Raw genomic sequence first — 20355 nt, forward strand, 5'->3', positions numbered from 1 at the left:
ATGGAATATTTCAGTCATACCAATTTACCCTTTGAAAAGCATGATTAATGCACACATATTGCTGAGTCACAGAAAGTTCATTTGTAGAACAAAATGCATTTTTGAGCCTTGAAAACTGAGAGAAAGATCTTAGAAAAACAGTTACAGTGACAGAAACACCAAAGACAGCTGAAGAAAAAGCAAAACAAAACACTTTACTCGAGTTATTATTCATGCAGCTAGAGGGGAAAAATAAAGAACGTTTAGAGGGAAGGATTATATTTGAGCATGATGGCAGAAGGGAGGTGAAAGGATTGTTTTCATAAATTGTTCATACTAAGCATTATGGTGTAAGGTTTAAAGATGTTCAGGTTAAATCGTTAGGCAATGGAAGAAACTACCCATGGAGGTGGCTGAGTCAAGGATATGAGAGGTTTGTCAAGACAGGGTAGAAGAAATCCTAGAGGGGATTAGTGAAGAGGAAGATACAAAGGCTTTCAACTGGATGACCTAAGGGATCTTCTCCAGTCGTATCATTTATGCTGCTATGACTCATCCTAAGAGAACATTCTGGACTCTCATGAATTACTGGCTGAGCTTCTTGGATACTATTGCACATTATTCTACTCTGAAGCATGCATAAAACTAAGTCAAAGTTGGCTTTGAAGTGTTTAATCTACAATATTCAACACTTCCCAGTCTCTTTCATACTGTGACTCAGAAAAAGGGCTGTTATAACAAGAGAACTGAAAGTTATTTTAAGTTCAGATTAAGCTGGAGAAGGGAGGCACCACTTTCCTCAGCTCTTCCCACCTAAAAGAAAAGAGGAAAAAAACACCCTGTCTCATGGCCTGATGGTTAAAATTGCTATTTCTAGATCAGACATAAAGCCACCTTAGAACAAACTACAGATTTAAAGAAAGTTCTTCATAAAATTTTGGATGCAAAACTAAATGTTCCAAATGATCAAAGTTAATAGCTCTTTTCACTTTTTTGTTAACAAAAGAAGACAGATTTTTCCCAGCACCTTCAAGTCATATTTCTGGAAATCATGATAATTTTCTTTTTAAGAACTTCATCTTTTCACTGCTAATAATTTTGATTATCATTATAAACTTCTTGAGGAAGTATATATGGCTTCCTTTTTCTTAGCATATAATCTTTATTCCATGGACACTATCCAAAGGGTTTTTCAAAAGGTTTAAGAAAGTAACAATATCTTGCTTATCCCAGTTTAGCTTGGAGTGCAAAAGGGATTAGTGCGAAATCATTGACTCTAATGTGGTGGTGAAGATTGATCATCATGATAGACAAGCTACAAACTTTCCTACAGTGGGCTTTAACAGGAGAAACTGGACTTGATCAGTATTCAGTACCACTTTCTGTGGAATAATAAACTGAAAGTGAGCTTTACGATTCCCTCCCAAGCCACCAGTGAGTCACTGATCACAGCATACATAATTTAAAAATGATCAGACTTTTGTATCTGAAGGGGGAGTGATGGTAGATAAATGAGTGGGAAGCATGAACTGACTCATTCATTAAAGAATTGTGCAAATAAAAGAAACTTGCTTTTCATTTAGGAAGTGTGACTGAGAGCAAAGAGTTCATTCAGTGAACTGCTCTTTGTCCTAAGGGGCTATATACATCACAGAATGGATAATGTGAAACAACAGTTTCCATCACTCATTTTTAGATATGTCCTCTACTAACTGCAATACAAGTCCAAGCTACGTGAAGCTAGCAACAGCTCAGTTTCTAAACTGATGAAAAATAGCAGGGCAGCCCTTACCCTGGGTTTATCAGGGGTCTATTCACACAAAATTTTATAAACCTCGCTAAAAGCTTTCCTTTGTCATTCTGACTTAATACTAACATGTAATAGCAGTATAACACAGGGGAGATAACAAGTAACAAGGAGGTAACAAGTAAGAACAACAGAAACATTTGACAACTGTCCACAGATTATTTTTTTTTAAACCAAATTTTAAATGCTTTACAAAGTTCTTGTGCATTCATGCCACTTGGCAGTAGCCATCAACGGAGAATCTATACTATAGATATGGGCATATGGCAACTCAGGTTGAATGTGAAAAGGGACATGTTAGGAAAAGTGACAAAGTTCCTTCCCAGGTAATATCTTTATATTCCTTTGTTTTGCAAAGCATAGCAAATAAATATTCCTCTCAATGATTTTGTTCTGATAACGAACAAACTGTGGTGTGTTTGTATTGTATAATACTGTTGTCTTTAATTTTCATTACATCAAATTTTGTACATACACACATACCCATAACAAACCCCTAATACAGAATTTTTTATTGAAAACCACACCACCTAAAAACAGAATTAGAGCTGCCAACAATGGATCCAGGGAATGAACAAGTAGACTGAATTACTGCTTATCTGTTTTGGGAAAGGTAAGGAGGTATGCACCAGTTCACAGATCTTAGGACTATTCAAGTACTCAACCTGTAAATGGTAAGAAATCAGACTCCTACACTTATAATGTTGCAAAGTTACTATACTTTTTTTTTTTCACATCTTTCTGCTTTTTATTTGGAGAAAGCCCAAGACAAATTTATTTTATCTAATGTAAAATTACAAAACGTGAACATCAGGAAAAGCAACCAGAGATATGACCAAAAGTTCCCAAGGAGCAAAGTTGCTTCTTCTAATGATCATGGTGATTTTATTTATTTATACATAATATATAATAATATAACATATATATATAACTGGGAATAAGTACTTTCTAGAAGAAATGAAGAATTGTCAAGAAAAAAAATAAATGAATCTAGCTTACATTCCTAGATATCAATATGGAGAGAAAAACAAAAGGAATGGTATCATGGTTAGTTTGAAGAAATGCAGGGGAACAAAAAAAAATCAGAAAATCATCCAAAGATGATTACAAAGGAAACTGAATATGCTTGAGGGAAGACAAACTGCATAAAAAGCAGTTACCTATCATGAAATAAATAAATTGGTCATAATACCTGGCTTACCATGAACAGCTATAAAATGCTAGACATTATTCTAGGAAACTTGCAAATTTTTTATTTTTATTTTTTGAGAAACATTTGTTTTCATTTGGAGATGAAAAAAAAGGAAAAGTTACAAATGACTTTTACATTTCAGCTTCAACAGGTACTTCCTACCAGGAAGTAAATCTCTAAAACTGAGTTTGCTCCTCAGTGGCCAGTTTCTTATTAGCTACTGTCCTTTTGTAGAGCAGTAAATTAATTCAGCAAATTCTAAAGTAAATACGCACAATACAAATCTAAAACTTAATTATGGCCACATGAATGTCAACGGTTCAATTTATTTTTCATCAATCCTACATCTCATTCAGTGCAACTGAAAATCTACTACACATTTCAGAAATGTTGGCTCTTCAATAACTTACTGCTAGAAAAAAAATATTTGAGCCATGGACATTCAGATTAGACAGATATTACGCTACTGTATTAAAAAGAGAGTCTTGGCATAGATGCAATTCTTTGCTTTTTCCTGGGGAGAAGTAATGCCATAGTAGTTGGTCTTCCAGCTGCTTGCTTCGTTGTGATGTTTTTGACTTCCCAGGCAGAAAGATTTGCCAGCTGACCATTAAGAAAACCTTTTTCTTCCCAGACAAGTGCTCATCATGACAGATAGGCAAAACTCCAGGGGTAGGTTAGCTTTAGGGCAAGATTTTCCACCATTTTCATATGAATGGTAGGGAATCCTCCTCCTGGAGACAGCCACCCAGTGTCTGCCTGCAGGATGATCTAAGATCCTTCAAGGATATGAGATATATATACATATATATATATATACACACACACACACACATATATGTTAGATGTATATACACATATATATGTTACACTTTCTACTCCTATAGGCTGACTGCTGTTAATATCTTCAAACATTCATCACCTACCTTTGTAACTTCAGCTAATACTGAGCAAACTTTTCAGCTGAGATAATTTTCCTTTGAAAAATGCAGGTGCAGGTCAAACAAACCATTTGTCAAATTCCTGCTGAATTTGTCAGATCAATGTGACTGTAAAAATAAAAATTCTTAAAGCTTTTTTGATACTTTCAAAATCTTCTGGATTATCATTTCACACTGAAGTATCATAAATAAACTTCCTCAAATTTCTGGAGAAAAAGAGAAACTTAAAAGAATCATTGGAGGATGTCATAAAATACTCATAATCTTTTTCAAAGTTAAAAAAAAATGTTATTCACAGAGCTCTACCCTTGTTAGTGTACCTGTGTCTTAAATAAGTCAAACTAGTGCAGTTATCTTTTTTTTTTTGCATGATATAATTGTCAGAATGAAGCTTTCAACAAATTTAACTACAATATATACATGCAAAGTATATTATGCAACATCAGCCTCAGCAAAACATGGAATAAGAAGTATTTTAGATTTACAAGGATTTTTTTTATTTTTTTTTTAATGAATAAGTCTGATATAGACATGTATTTAGGACCTATGCTGTGCTTCTTTTGCAAATATAACTTCAGTGGCCACAGAAGTTACATAGTCTCCCCTTCCTCCAGTAGAGACTTACTACATTTCCTCTATATCCTCTAGAGAGTTAGCCCATGACTCCTGAGTACCAGAACAACAAAACAAAAGAAAAGCCAAAAGAACAGTGTAAATAATACTGTGATTTTGTGGAAAACATAAAAGAGGGAGGGGAGAGAAAATAGCTAAAAGCAAAGTGACATTAACGAACGTTTAGTGCAATGAAGAGATAAAAAACAGGATTAAGAAGATGAATTCAAGGAAAGGAATATTCAGCCTGCTTTAATGCCATGTATTCTCCCAAGGGAAATGGTGGTAGCCACATGGCTTATAACATTTGCAAATTAGACCAAGTACTGCAATGAAGAAAACTATCTGGCAGTGTCAGAGAGATGGTCAAGCTGACATAACAGGAGTTTTCCATTTCTAATTCCTATTATCATACAACAAATCTGAGGTGCTACAGATTCCTAAGTGTTTTGTAATATTCGCAGAAACATCAGATTTTGCTTACCATCAAGCATTCAGCAACTGAATACTCTTCAGTATGTTGTTCCTTTTAACAATGGAACATTACAGTGCAAATGATAAAATCATATTCAAGATTTCCATGGATTCCTCTGGAAATAACATACAGCAGGATTTTACCATTTGATGTCATTTTTCCTTTGGAGTCTTGTGGGAAAAAGGGCTTGGTAGGGAGACAGGTTTGAGAGAAAATATGTTTGGAAAAAAAAAAGTAGAAAGAAAGAAAGAAAAACAAAGGAAAAACAATACTTTTGTGTAATACTTTCCAATCTTGAATTTCACACATTCCTTTTAAGCTACACTATAAGAGAAAAATGCTCTAAGAGTTTTTTTCCACATGCAATCTTTTGATAAGTCTCTGTGTTGGCTGAAAAGCAAAGGAAATAAAAAAAAAATAAAAGTATATATTAAAGTAACAGATGATGTTTAGTTTAACTGGACACTTAATAAGCTTCTCTTTCTGTCGTTCATCAAAAATGTGTATCTGCTTGTTTTATTTATTTATTTAGTCAAAATCATACCTTTGCAAATGCAAAGAATGATTAGGAGGTAGAGGTGTCATATAATAGTAATTTGTAATTTTCTTCTGATAACTATTCTTAACTGTCTTAACAGCTACCATTACATCAAAGAACTGTGTTCTAATTCCCCTTATTTCTACTGCTTTTCCACCGATAACGTTCTTGTCTCATACAGATGGAAGTGGTTCCATCCCCTGTTATGTTCCTGGCTATCTCCAGGCACATCTTGGTAGTAGTAGCTAGAATGGCAATTTCAGCACTTGCAATGAAAATTGTAAAGCTACTCAGATTTGATGATCCTATTAAGGATTCCCTAAGGCCAAAATCTCTGCATTTCTGAGCAATGACTAGAAATTTATGGGCCATCCATCCTAACACCAAAATCAGCAGAGCCAGAGGGAGGGCAGCACTTTGTAGGCCTGAGCCTTTTAGCACTTCTAGAAAGATTGGTAGAAGCCAACACGCCTGCATCTAAGGCTTGGAATGATGAAAATAACAGTTTTAAATGTTGTATGGATTTTCTCATGGGCCCAGGAAGCAATAAAAACTAACTATAGTCAGACTGTAGGAGAGCAATATAGCTTTCATCATTTTCAGTGACTTTAGGGAAAATAAGCTCAATTTTTATAGACAGGCAATTCAGTATTGCAAATTTTAAGAAAACTGCTATGGGAATTCCACAATAAACTCAGTTTATATCTGAATTACTGTTTTCTGCAAAGACACTGCTCAAAATAAGAAATGTGGCCTCATGTAAATGACTTGGTTTGGTTATGGTGCAACACAACTACCTGCCTTAGATCACAGGCTTCTTCTTGAACTGGACATTAGTGATGCAAGGAAAAGCAAACAATTTCATTCTGGTGGTTATGTAATGTTAAGATTATTTACTCATTGATTAATAAGGTGGAGTGTCTGAACAAAGCTAAGAACTCAAAGACGTATCTTAAGCTAAAAGGAGAAAGAAAAGATACAATGTGGTAAAAAATTGCCAAAAAATACATTCAAATATAGTGAGGAGGAGATCTTTTGTCATGCAGTGTTTCAATTCATCAATCACATTGCAGTTCTCTCTAACTTTGGAAGAAGTTTAGAATCATAGAATATCCTAAGTTGGAAGGGACCCACAAGGATCACCAAGTCCAACTACAGTTTAAATAACAGAAGCTTAAAACATTTAGAAATAAATTGACAAATCTCAACATATTCAAAGCATCATGCTGCAAATAGTCATTTAAAAACAAACAAATAATTGATTTAAGACCAGGTACTGCAAACACTTGCTGTGGTTATACACAAATAATTCCACTGAATTTAAGGAGTCCTATAGGAATTCTCAACCATGTAAATGCCTGCAGAAGTACAGTCTAATTTTCACACAAAGTTTTTAAGACGGGAGCTGATTTTCTGTATTCTGATATGAGCAGCATAACGTTATCAATTGAGTATTATCAATTAATGACACAAAAAGATCTCTCGAATTTCCCAGATTCAGCAGTTGTATCTACATAACAGAGAAAGAGCTGCCTTTGGAGCTGCTTTACCTCTGTGTAGCTTCTCATCTACCTGAGACAGCCTAAAGATAGTTCAGTCAAGCTTGAAGATATCCTGCCTGGCAAAGAAAACTCACAGGTCTCTGTATATTCAACATTCTTCTTCCATACTAATGCTGGTAAGGCCCACAAACCTATGCATGAAGACAGCATCTAGGCCACTGTTCTCTGTTCTTATTTATGTAAGCAATAATGTATGCCTCCCCAAGAAGGAGGAGATCCAGGTTTTCAAAATCCACTTTGAAGTCAGATGAAGTCTTCCTCAACATAAATCTGTTCCTACTTAACACCTGATAGGACAGAAGGTTAAGGTTTACTTGTTGGGAGAAGAGTGAACTACTAATGCATGATACATAATCATCTGCAATTCCAGTTCAGAAAGGTTCCTCCAAACACTTAAGCGTATGATCAAGTGAGATCAGCAGAACTAAACAAACCAGGTATGTGTTCAAGTTGTTGGTATGATTTGGGTATATGCCCAAGCACTTTCCTAACAAAGAATCCAAGTTCAGCTTTAAATGCTTTCCTAAATCATGGACCAAACTTCTCTGATACTATAACACAATATTTCGACATATATTCTATCAGTGGTGATATGAATACCCTTATGTGTGCATTTCAATATTATTTCACAAATTTAAACTTGCTAGTATACTAACTTTGGAAAAATCTTTTAAATGTGACACTGGGTTTGTGTATCATTCTTTCCTTTTTTTTCCTCTCCCTTCCTCCTAGATTTTGCAGATGATCTCTGAAACCCTAGTATAAAAGAACTGCAGTGAAGCAGACAGAACAAAAAATTTTTAAAAACTACATTTTTGTTCTGAACAAAATATAAATGCTAATGAACAATGCTCATACAGTAACAAAAAAAATGATACATTTTTTAATCCTTTTCATTTCACTGTGAATGTGTGACTTACAAGTAATGTAGTTACGGCTTTTTATTTTTATTTTTTAAATCTAGAAAGCTGGTTACAACACCCAAGGAAATACCTAAATCATATATTACATTTAACTCAATACAGTTTTGCTTAAAGCTTTCTTTCTTGGGAAATGAATGCTTTTCTTTTTCCAAAATGATCTCAGATTAGTCCCTACTTCTACACATGGCATTTCTGATCTCTCGCTGTGGGAGAGCTTTACCAAGTCCACACAGAGCTCCAAAACCTCCATTGGAGACTCTCAAGGTGATAGCTTGTGGAAAAAAAAAATAATAATAAAAAGTAGAGAAGTAGAGAGAAATGTTATTGAGACAGATTCTGTTGCAGCAAAACTGAAAACTAAATACAGTAGATAAAGATTTATCAAAATGTAGACGGAGGTAGTCCCACATTGCTTGCTGCTAGGATCTTGCAACATGTTGTATGCTATTGCTTCTCTCCCGATGTGTTTGCAGTTGCTGGTCTTGTTTCTGTAATCAGGGCTTTTGTTGGAAGAAAGGCAATATACATCACATGTAAGATGTTTTGAGAGGAGCTGTGAGTTGTTATAGATTATTTTTTGCCTTTTAACCCTTACTTGGAATGCTTCGTAACTGTTTTGCAATCTGTCATCCGTGAAGTCACAGTCTGCAGCCCATGAAACTACATCAAACAGGAAAATAAACATAACCCTTGCAGCATCTTCAGCTAGAGGTGCAAAGATATGCTCATCTGCAAGAAATGGGCCAGCAGAAATCCATGATTGTGAAAGTGAAAACTAGTAGTTCAATGGTGCATGAAGATGAAAAGGAAAGGATCAAATTGTAGTTTTAGCAGTATTAAATTGCAGATGACGTACAAGAAAACACTAAAACATACAAACAACAACAACGAAAAGTGGACCAAAGTTTCAAATATGCTATTTTAAGGTAGTATCTACTCTCCTCTCATGCCTTTAGGAATGCAAGTAGGACAGCAGCACTTTTGAAATAGGTCCAGGTATTAGCAACTCACATAATGTGTTGCTGTAAGACTACCAAGTAGCTTAGGAAAGACAGTTCCTTTAAGCATGGTGGAATAGTCCGCTGGCTCACACATAACATGGCCAGATCTTCTCCACCCACACAGGAGAAATCAAGTTCTGCTGTTAAAAATGCTGTTTGCCTGAAGGATTCCATATGTGCTACCAGACTGAATCCCTGTGCAGTAGCTTGGAAAAGAATGTCTACTCATTTTTAACAAATTACAGATTTAAAAAAGAATGAGTTACTCTCATATCTATCACACATCATGCATGGGATGAAAAATTAAATGACTTAATGCTTGTAAAACTAAACTGGATCCTACTGAGGTACTATCTTCTGAGATGCTGCAACACCACTTCCTATTCAAGCCAATGCTGTTTCAAACAACTTCCTAGAAATGCTTCTAACACTTCTTTACCTTCCAAATTCTAGGATCAAAATGTTCTCTGCCTTTATTCTTTCTTTTAAAACTGATCTACAAATCTCTTTATCCAGTATGTGATGCCACCTTCATGTGCCAATACCCAAATCCAGCACATTTCAAGCCTCATATGTTGTTCCGTGCTCTTTCACAAGAGACAGAGATACAAGAAGGAGAATGATAAAGTCTAAATACAGCTTTAAATAAATCATTTATCTTTGTGAGGTCTTTCTGTGCCCTTTTGGCATACTGAGCTTTAGATTAGTACAATCTGTCTAAAACTTTGGATAGCAATTTCTATAAATGTGAATAAATAATTTTAAGTATTTTAATTAGCTAATGGAAATAATACAAGGCTCTACCATATCTTCCTCAAAGGCATGTGCTCATTTGTCCACAAAGCACATTTTCTACTTTCTTAATCAATGGGTGTTCAAATCATGACAGGTACTGGCAGTGGCTTCAGGGTGGGAGCAGAAAGTGACCCACAAAGCTCAATGCGATTATGAGTCAACTGAAGTCATAAGTCAACAGCAGCCTGTAGCTGGTTGATTCTCCAGTAGGTGTTTTACTTCAGCCATTATTACAGATTGCCATATGGCAATACTGCAGGTTTATTATGCCTGCCAAAGTACATAAAAAATATCCAAACCAAACTAAAATCTGCCAGATTCTGAAAATATCATGTAACACCCTGTTCTGTATCTGTAACAGCATCCAAAGTAACGTTTCGGAGAGCTGACCACAACCACACCCATTCCTGTGTCTGCAATAGAGCCTGAAGTTTTTTCATGGACAGCCATTGCACTTAATTTTTTAAAGTGATCCTTGGCTATTTGATTGCCGTGATTTAACACAGTAATAGCAATAATCCAGACTGTGCTCAAACCGGTCACAGCACGTCCAAAACTGTTTATAAGCATCAGCTTCTGCTTTATGAGCTATTTTCATTGCCCTTAATAATGAAGTTCCTTCTTGGCACATCTGAATAGGCCAAGAACATACAAAAAAGAAGGCCTTGATTTTTGTTTGACTGAGTATTTGATAACAGCACTTAACTGCACAATTTCTTCTTTAACTTCAGATCAGGCTGAAGCCATTTAAAATGCCCAGTGCATTGCAATTTTTAGTTCAAGACAGAACTGCATGCAGAACATGGTCTATATGAGACAAAATCTGACAGCTCTTCAAACTCTGTATCAACTTCAAAGCCATCAAAATCAGGTTCCCATGTTCAATATCTTTAAGCAGACTATCAGACTCAAGATTTATGGTTATGCCTTCACTAAATCTGGTCTTTGAGCTAGTACTTTCCAACTGGTAACCAAGCCCCTTTCTGTATACCTTCAGAATAGAAAGCTCATCATTGGCAGTCTATCTGGTTATATTATTCAATTAAAATAATACTTTCCATGGACTGGAATGACCTCTTAACATATGAATTTCATTCTTCATAACATTTGAATTCCCAGTAACTGAATGCATAACTTAAGACTTCCGATATCCCAAAAGTCAACGTTTTATTATGCAGTCATTAAGGTTAGACAAAGGAAAGGATACTTCCCCTTAAAAGTAGGTTTTGTTCAATAGTGAAGGCACATGAGTAATATACAACATAAAATTATTTTAGAATCATAGAATCACAGAATATTGAGTTGGAAGGGACCCACGATGATAACTGAGTACAAATCCTGACTCCACACAGGAGTTTCTCCATGTACCTAAGATACAATGTCCAAACTCTTCTTGAATACCAGCATGCCTGGGGGCACAATGACTTTGTCTACTGAAGAGAAAATATCTCACATTTATTTTCTTAATGTGTTATCTTTAAGATACTAAGAGAATATTTAATGCAAGCATTAATATTTTTATCAATGTTTCTATAAAACTTACCCAACTTCTGTCTACACAGTTATAGCAGGTGAAAGGCAGAAGTAGCCTTCCATCTATGCACAATATGAAAGAACATCATTTCTCTAGGAGATGTTTTTACTGTAAATCCAATGCTTATAAAGGCAGTGCAACTGAAAGCAGGTGGGACGCAGTACAGAGGCTTCTCATCATTCTAAGCATATAGTTCAGCTCACTCACAAATAATAAAGCTTCTATGCTTATTCAGTCTTGTACTTTTCGTAAAGCAAGGCCAGTCAATTGTGCCAAATAATATGTTGTCCAACTTGGACTAAACTAAGAACACTAAGCTCATTTTCCTAGTGAACTGTGCTGTACTTGTATGATTTCTACATTACAAGCAGACATTATCTATAAGGAAAGAGAATTAAAAACTTTCTAAAGTCAGCACTGTTTCTAATTTCTTATATTCTTGGTGAAATCTTAAAGGTTACTATACTCGAGATTAAAACTTAAAACGGAAGTTATCACCATGATATAAAAGCACCCACACGACAGCATATAATTAGATAATCATGTGCATACTTATATATAGTCACTCTGCCAAATTCTGCACTGTCACTATTGTTCATATTTGATCTGATAGCTGGAAGACATTCCTTAGACCACTTTCTTTAAAACTGTAAACAGTAGATACTATCATCCTTTATACACATTAAAGATTAACAAGTTGCTAATAAAACCTTTACCACATTCATTTTTTGCTAACTTAAAAGTAAGAAGAAGATAAAAGGGTAACTTGCATCTCATTATGTTGAATTGTAACAGTGAGAAAGAAAAACAAAGATAAAGTGGGAGTTTACATGGTAAATCTACTGATAGCTGAACTTGTTCAGATAAAATAAAAACTATAAAACAGTTTGAAATAGTTTGAAGTATTAAAAAGATCAGTTAACTTTCTGGCACCTTTCATTCCCTCCTTCTTACATTATCTACTTTCATAAACATTTTTTTAAAATTTGGATCCTGGCTGGTATCAAGCACTAAGGAGTGAGAGTATGAATAGCTGTTTTCTTTGAAATCTGGCTTGCCAAGGAGTGAAACTGTCACCCAAGTCTGCAGAAGCAGCCCTTCTGAGATCCTTATATAACTTTGAAAGGCCAAGAGGCTGCAATAATGAAATTGGGTGTGGTTTTTCTTTTGTTTGTTTAAGTCTGGTTGTCTTGCACTGGAGAAATATATGCTCTGAACTGTGCTGAGGTCTGTGATCGCAACTCAGTTTTGAAAGTGGAAAGTTTCCTTTATAGAAAATGTTGGTCTGCCATACATTTTCATTCTTAGCTACATCAAAATACAGAAGTTAACCAAAAAATAAAAAAAAATCCTTTTAAAAAATTTTTAAATTGGCAATGTCACTGTAAAATGAATTGTGGTTATGAAGAACAACAGAAACAACAGTCTGGTTTCCTATGTATTTCTGTCAGATATTTACATACTCCCTCTCCCACAGTTTCCCCAGCTAAACCCACCTATGTCCCCTCTACTCTCACCTCACAGTACCCTCAGCTGCCCTTCATGTCTAGTAATTTCCTCCCAAGCAGGACCTACAAATTAGGCTGGTTTTAAGGTAAGGTTGTGCTTACTTAAGATCACATCAAACACAACAGATAAGTGTTAAAATCATGTTTGAGCTTTCTCCCTAGTAATGTGAACCTTTCCTTTACACCCACCTGACAACTTCTGTGAAATTTGTATGAAATTATTCAAGATGTCTATCTCTCTTTTAAATGCATCAAAAATTGGCCATGGGGGTTAAACAAGGGTGGAGTGAGAACAGGCAAATGTTATGATTACACAGGGTTTCAAAGCAGGTTAAAAAATGAAAGGCATTTTTCTTCAATATGAAATAATTGGACATTTTAAAGTTATAATTTTGGGAGATTCCAGTTCAGAAAATCCAAATGTCCTATTTCAGTTTGTCCAGTTGCTTTATGTCGAGTAGAAATACATGTATTTTCAGCTTGGCTTCCTGCATGCCATCCCCCTCTCTCTCAGAGACTTCCACTGAGGCTTCTGAAGAACAGAGCAAGCTCTGTCCCAACCAGATGTGGTGAACAGACTGGCAAGATGCCAGGCGATCCTTTGAACACACCCACAACCTCAGTGCCATCAAAGGGGTCTCCACCACATACTCCCAGCACAGCTCTACCCTCCTAGGTAACTAGAAGAGCTGTAGCCCCACTTGGGCCTTCTGGGCCTGGGCCTCTCTGAGGGCCTAGGATTTCTGTGAAACTTGTGGAAGCTGATTTCTGTGGGCTGCTCCAACTGCAATTACTTTAGGCTTGTGCTAGATTATCTCCTCTTTTCCAAACATCAGACCTTGAAGCAAGGCTTGAACGATTTTTCTGCCACACCTGCACTTAAGGAAATACTCCTTAGCTGCAACCTGGAGTTGCTACTTCAAGACTTACAGGCTGGAACAACAAGAATAATCTTGCCCAGTGGAAGAAACTTTTGCTGGCAGTAGGGAATGAGCAGAGAGCCAACATTTTCCTACAACAAGAAGGGACTGAATAATGGAAAGAACAGGAGCCCATAGAGTGAGCACTTTGCAGTAAAGGCTTGAAAAACAGGTGCTCGTTTTCAAGAGGAAGTAATCAGGTTTATTTTTTATTTATTTATTTATTTTTATTTTTAACGTATAGTTCTGGATGAAACGCTGAATGAGAAGCCTCACCTTCACAAACATAAGAGGAGGATTCTTTACGCTGCTACCACACATCCCTAGATTGCACCAAGCAAAGCAAGGCTTTGGTGGTGCAGTGGGGAAAGGAAGATGTGGTTATGCATCTGGCACAGGCACACCTAACAATGAATATCTCTGTGGTGGTGAAATTCTTTGTTGGGAATCTACAGCATGTACAAAACACTGTTGGAGCTAAACTGTGCAGAATGTTACTATTTTAAAGGAATCCTGGGTATTATTAACCAACCTTTATAGTGCTACTCCTTACTGGGGCATACCAGTTAAGAAAACACAGCACGGTAACATGAAAACATACACCAGTAATCTTCTGTTGGTCACACATTTGAGAGAACAGAAGGGTTTAGGCAATGATGATCTCAATGCAACCATCTAGTCAGATGCCTGGAATAAATGAGAATATAGAATTTCACCCAATGATTTACTCTAACAAGCCTTTCATTCTAGTTGAGTTTTCTGATGTAAAAACTTCAAGTAAAGAATGAATTACATCTGTAAGGAAGCTATTAATTTCTGCTCAAAATTTGTCCTTTATTTCTACATCCATTTTTTTTCTTGCCTCTGCTTCCAGCTGTGTACACGTACAATACATTGGTTCAAAAATCATTATCTGGTTTTGTTCATCTCTACTTTACATCAAACAAAACCAAAGAGGAAGTAAAAAATAGCTGTTATATGCATATTACAGATCACTTAATCTCACGTCTAGTGTCATAACAAAGTACAAGATAACAATCTTGAATCTAACACACATTGTCTACTGAAATTGTCACTGCTTTGATAGTGAGTTCAATTTGTCAGTACATAGAAGGATTAAATCTAGGTAAAGCACATATCTGAGCAAACCACACCCAGCATGGACAGTTTCCCTATTTGTCTGGGACCACTTAAGGAGACAGAAATGCACTTTTAGTTTCAGTAGATTTTTCTCCACAGCATACATAATTGTGTGGTGGACTTTTCTCTCCTTTTTAAAATATGTTTGAAAAACAAATGACTTTTTTTTTTTTGAAAAAAAAAAAACACTTTGCTTTAATATGTTGTTCTACTGCCAGATCATTTTCATTATAAAAAAAAACAGTATATTTTTAAAAACAAATTATTCTCTGGCCATGACTATGGAATAGGAACTCCGTTATGTGCTATGTGTCAGTCACTGGAATAACAGAGTGAAGATACTGAGGGTCTCAGCAAAGTGAATCTGGGTTTTATAAACTGGAAACCTGTACTCTGCACATTGGAACTTTATAATGGAAAGGCCCCTACTTATTAAAGATGGGTGTTTTCTTCACTGGAAGGCACTGGCAGACAAAGCCTTCAGCTTTAGTGTCATAACATACTAACAAGAGTGGAACAATCTTCTTGTTACAAAAGATTAATTCTCTCTCAATAAAGAAATGGTGTAGCTCAGAGAGCCAGTATGTAGAGCGATGAGGACAAACTGGGTATTTCTTTAGTATCCTAAAAATGCCCTTTCAGCTCATGAGGTAGGAAAACAGGCACTATGGGAACCTAGTTGCACAAAGTTGCAATGGTGTAAGATGGAAAGGGAAGAGCACAGTTTTATGCTGTTTCTGAACAACAGGAGGGTCTCTGTCACCTCTGACGGAGGATGTTGACCAAAAATCATGTCTGGTTGTGAAAACCTCAACCAGGTTTGAGAGATGAAATGGCATACAGGAGCAGAGCAATGCAAGACAAAACAGAGCTCTCTGTGCTCTGGCTAAGCTGAGGTAGCTGAATTCATAGTGTAAATGTAAAATTTCAGAAAAATATCATTTTATCATGTTAATCAACAAACTAAGAACAACACCAGGAACACAGTTACATTCACACCTATGTCACCTTTTACTAAAGCCTCGAGCCCTAAAGCCATTCCTGGCAGCTGCTCTGCAGAAGTTAATATTACTAAAGACAGCAGCTTCATAATTCAGAAATGCATAGACACTGGAACCAGGTCCCCCGATCAGGTCATCTGTCTGAGAATCAACAGGCTACTGTTGCTTTGTTTCTAACCACTTCCTGACTATCGTTTAGCGATTTAGCCTTTCACCACCTGGTTTGTATTTGATTTACAAAAATAAAAATAAACAATCTCCCCCAAGTCACAGCAAGAATATTGCACAGTATGCAGTTTGTGACCAAAGAGGCTAGGAGCTGAGGCAATACATTCTCTGGTACCTAAGCAACAGGTCAGGTTGGTCGCCAGCTAAGCCAATACTTCTGGTGTGAAGCATTTGTTGAACTCTCTAAAACAATAAGAAAGATTTGTTCCATCACTGAATTAGAAAACCATATTTAAGGATGGCTGTGTAAATAAAGAGGAAGTTCATTCAAAACCAGTGACTCAGAGGCCAGTTATTTCTGGAATATAAAGAAAATTGACCTGGGAAGAGGTCCTAAAGTTTGAAGCTATAATTCTACTGCTTTCCTTCAATATGAAAGTATACACGGGAATAAAAATGGCCCTGAAATATAAAAATTAAAGAATGAACTGATTTTTTTGAGAGGTTTTGCTGTGGATGCAACTTATTTTTTATTTCATTGTTAACTCTAAAAGGCAATTGATGAATTAAAAAGCTGAGGTACCTATTTTCTTCCTAGTAAATAATACTGTAATATTTTACTGCTTACAATTGTATATAATATTGTAAAATTGTAAATATTTTGTAAATAAGACAATCCCATCCTTTGTAACATTTTATGGATAACATAGCATTATAATTTTAATTTATCCACTTTTAATTAGCTCTGGGATTAGTTCTTCTGACACAATTAAGCTTCAGGCTTTAAATAGAATCTGTATTCCAAATGCCTGCTTAAAGTTGCTCACATAGCATGTTTGCATAAAAATACAAGTTTTCTAACAAGCACTGAATGACAACACCAATAAGTTCAGGGACACACATATTTTACTGAATTTTGATAATCAAGTTCCTTAGTACTTTTTCAGCATGGTGATGAAAGCCTGAAAAGAATCAAATAGACACTTACTGCCTAACTCCAAAAAGTATATAGCAAGCATATATCATTTACCTTGCAAGCTGTGCAATTATTGCTCACTGATGGCAGTAGGATGGGGTGAGAAGAGGAAGAAACACTTCTGTTGACCACCTTCATATTTTCTTATGTCCCACACCTGCTCCACATCTGGTTCCCCGTCTATTGATTTCAATTCCCATTTTGCCAATACACATAGAAAAATCTATTCTGTGACAAGGACTACGCTTATTTTCCTGTTGAATAGTATGAAAATTAAACAAACAAACAAAAGCACATTGGTTAAGTTGCAGTTGTACATATTTGTATGTTGCCAGGTACCATGGCACTAAACCAGGGAAGAACTTTCATTGACACTTATGCTTTAGCATAAATGTATTTTCATTTATTTCTGTGGAAGTACTCACAAATTTAAAGTTACCTTTAAGGACAAATCTTTCAAAAAGTACTTACATAAAAGGACAGGAATGGCATATATTGGACCAAAATTATAGCCCAATAGCCACCTTTGCACAGTGACCTGAAGTAGATGTTTGGGTAGTGCATAAAACAGAGGGCAAATACAAAGCAACTCCATGTTCTAGCATGCTGCAGCCAGAATGTTTCCTGAACTATAGATCAGTTTTATAACTCACTAGTAGTTTTCAGCTGTCTTTTCTTTTATAAATTCATCTAATCATTGAACCCATTTGTACTTGGGGTTTCTAAAACACCCTGTCGGAAGACATTCTACAATTTGCAGTCACATAGAAGGGTACTCTGTTATTTATTTATTTTTAAATCTGCTTTCATGATATTTCATCCAGTGGTTTTAATTTTAGTATGTTGAAAACAACTGAACAATCCCTCCTGACCTCCTCCATGACATCTAAGATTTTCTGTCTCTATCATATCGCATTATGCCTCATTCATCTCTTCTGTTGTAGAAGGGGCTACCAAGAAGATCTAGTCTTTAGTTTAAACTTTGCCCTTGGATCTGCTTCCTCCCCTTTCTTTGTCATTATTATTCACATGGACCACAACCTGCATCTCTGCACACCATTTTTTAAAAATCTTGTGTCTTCACAAGTCTACTGCCTCTGCACACCGTTCTCTTACCAAGAGTAGGAACGTATACCTCTTTGGTTAAGTGGCCACAGCTGGAGAAAACTAGTTTTTATTTCCCGTTGGACTCTCTTTCAAAAAGACTTCCAGTCATGTACTCTTCCCTCCCCCAGAAGGTCTGTGAGGAGACAGCATATGTATGGACAACACTTTTGTTTCCAAAAGGCCCCATTGTTCAAGCAGGTGAGGGACATTTGAAACCAAGATCGTGAGATTGCTTTCTTGTACCCTTCCAGACACCGTGCCTTCACCATCACTCCTCAGCTGTCAAATTCTTGCCAGCAGAATGTCCTCGTTCGTGACTGTCACAGGTACAAACAGGACTAACAGAATTAATGGTATTCATAACTGAACTTAACCCCTAAACTGTGAGAAAAGCCATTTGAATAATCCCTTATCTGTAAGGGCTGTGTTCCACTTCCTCTGCGCATTCCCCACCAAAAAGGGTAGAGATGAGTAGACTAATTTAGTTGTGGGAAGCTGCTGGCATTGGAGGAAGCTCCAGCTGAGCTTGTAATGGAAATCACCTGCCCCTTGGTTATGACAGAACAGAATTTTTCATTATATTCCCTCTATACTTCTTGAGAGAGAGAGAGATTTTCAATACCATGTTATAAAAGGAGAAAGTGGTTTGAAAGGATATGTGTGCATGAAGAAGGTTAAAAAAAAAAAAAAGAATACTTTTTAAATGGTACACCCTGCACATTGGTGGGTTAGTAAAACAAAACATATACAAAGGGGACGCAAAATGTGATGGAAAAGGCAAAAACAGAAAGGAAGAGTTATGCAGCAATTTCTTTTCATCTCAAGATAATGTCATCCTTGTAGACAGTATGAAAGAAATTCCTTCTGCTTTCAGTAACCGATGTATTCCTAATCTATGAATGTCCCAGCTCAGTTTCCCAGAGCAAGCACTGAGCACCACTGGCTTGAATCCTTTTCCCTCTCTCCACCTCAGATATGTTTTCTAATCTGGATAAAAGCCATGCTGGGTATGTCCAAAGTTAAAACTCCGTGAACTGCTACTCTTCAAAGCAAAATAGTTGCAAACAGATACGTTTGTATTCTACACTAATTAAAAAGTAACTATTCAAAAATGCTCTGTTATCTAAGATTTTGGTAAAAGTTGATCCAAACACTAAAAACATTAGCTCAAGTGTGAATGGAAAAGCTGAATAAGCTATCAGAAAAGACAGTCTATCTTTTTGGGGAACATGACATAATTTGAAAGAGTAGCTTGTGCTATGGTCTTACAAACTAAGCTGGGATGGGTCATTGTGGAACCTGAACAGTACACATCCAAGGAAAAAAAGTTGCTGACAGTCCACAGTTGATAACAAAGCAGATGGCATGCTCCACTCTTTAAATCAGTATCCAACCATTAAGACATGAAAAGTACCAGAGGCTGTGTTTATTAGAGGGGATAACTCACAGAATTGAGCATCACGGTGCTGTGAGTTAAGTTACGGTTAGTCAAAGATCATTTGTGAGGACCTAAAACCGAGGACCTAAACCCACGTTCCTAGCCCCTTTGCACTCATCAGAAAGGTGGTGGAATTTAATCTACAGTTAAGAAGGAAAAGTAACAAACAAACTGGCATGCCATCTAACAAGATTCACCCTGCAATCTCAGTGGGATATGGTATTTTCTTCATGCTCTCTCCTGAACTGTTGTGTAGTGTTGCTATGTACTATTAAATACTTATCGCATTCCACCCCAGGGGTGGCTCCGTTTCAGTGCTGGGTGAAGTGATCCTTATTCAAACATTACTTAGCTCACAAGAGTACTGTGAAACTTAATTAAATTAATGCCTTTAAAGTGCTTTGAGGTTCTCAAATGAAAGGTGCTGTAGAAATCCAAAGTACTGTTAGTGTTTCTAAGGATAGGTAAAGCAATTTGGATAAACTAAACATAAATAAATCTTTCCTCAAAGCAAAACTTTTTGCAACTTGTTAACTTTTTTTTTTGTTTTTTGTTTTGATTTTAATATCTTTACAATTCCTGACTTCACCTTCACTTGGAATAACCATTTTACACAAGACAAAGCATACTACTGTCTCATTCATTTTCACCCTCTTAACTTAACCTCTGCTCATAATGGCTCTCTCAATATTTCAAATCACACTGCTTTCAGAGATCATTGCCATCTTTGTATCTGTG

At 36.2% G+C, this 20355-nt stretch overlaps 1 protein-coding gene across 5 annotated transcripts in view; it reads left to right on the forward strand.

The window, feature by feature from the left end:
- LOC310893338 (uncharacterized protein) overlaps positions 1-20355 on the forward strand; it is a 68920-nt gene that overhangs the window by 21630 nt on the left and 26935 nt on the right. For 2 of the 5 annotated variants that reach the window (XR_014578913.1, XM_083822143.1), the window contains exon 3: positions 18431-18505. The exons of the other annotated variants lie outside the window; for them this stretch is intronic. Coding sequence is in view for 1 of the 2 variants with exons in the window: in XM_083822143.1 (XP_083678269.1) it covers positions 18431-18505 (75 nt within the window). In the remaining variant the exon portion in view is untranslated. The remainder of the gene's footprint in view (positions 1-18430; positions 18506-20355) is intronic. 5 annotated transcript variants of the gene reach the window in all.

Source organism: Anser anser (genome assembly GCF_964211835.1).
Source record: "Anser anser genome assembly, chromosome: 2".
NCBI lineage: Eukaryota > Metazoa > Chordata > Aves > Anseriformes > Anatidae > Anser > Anser anser.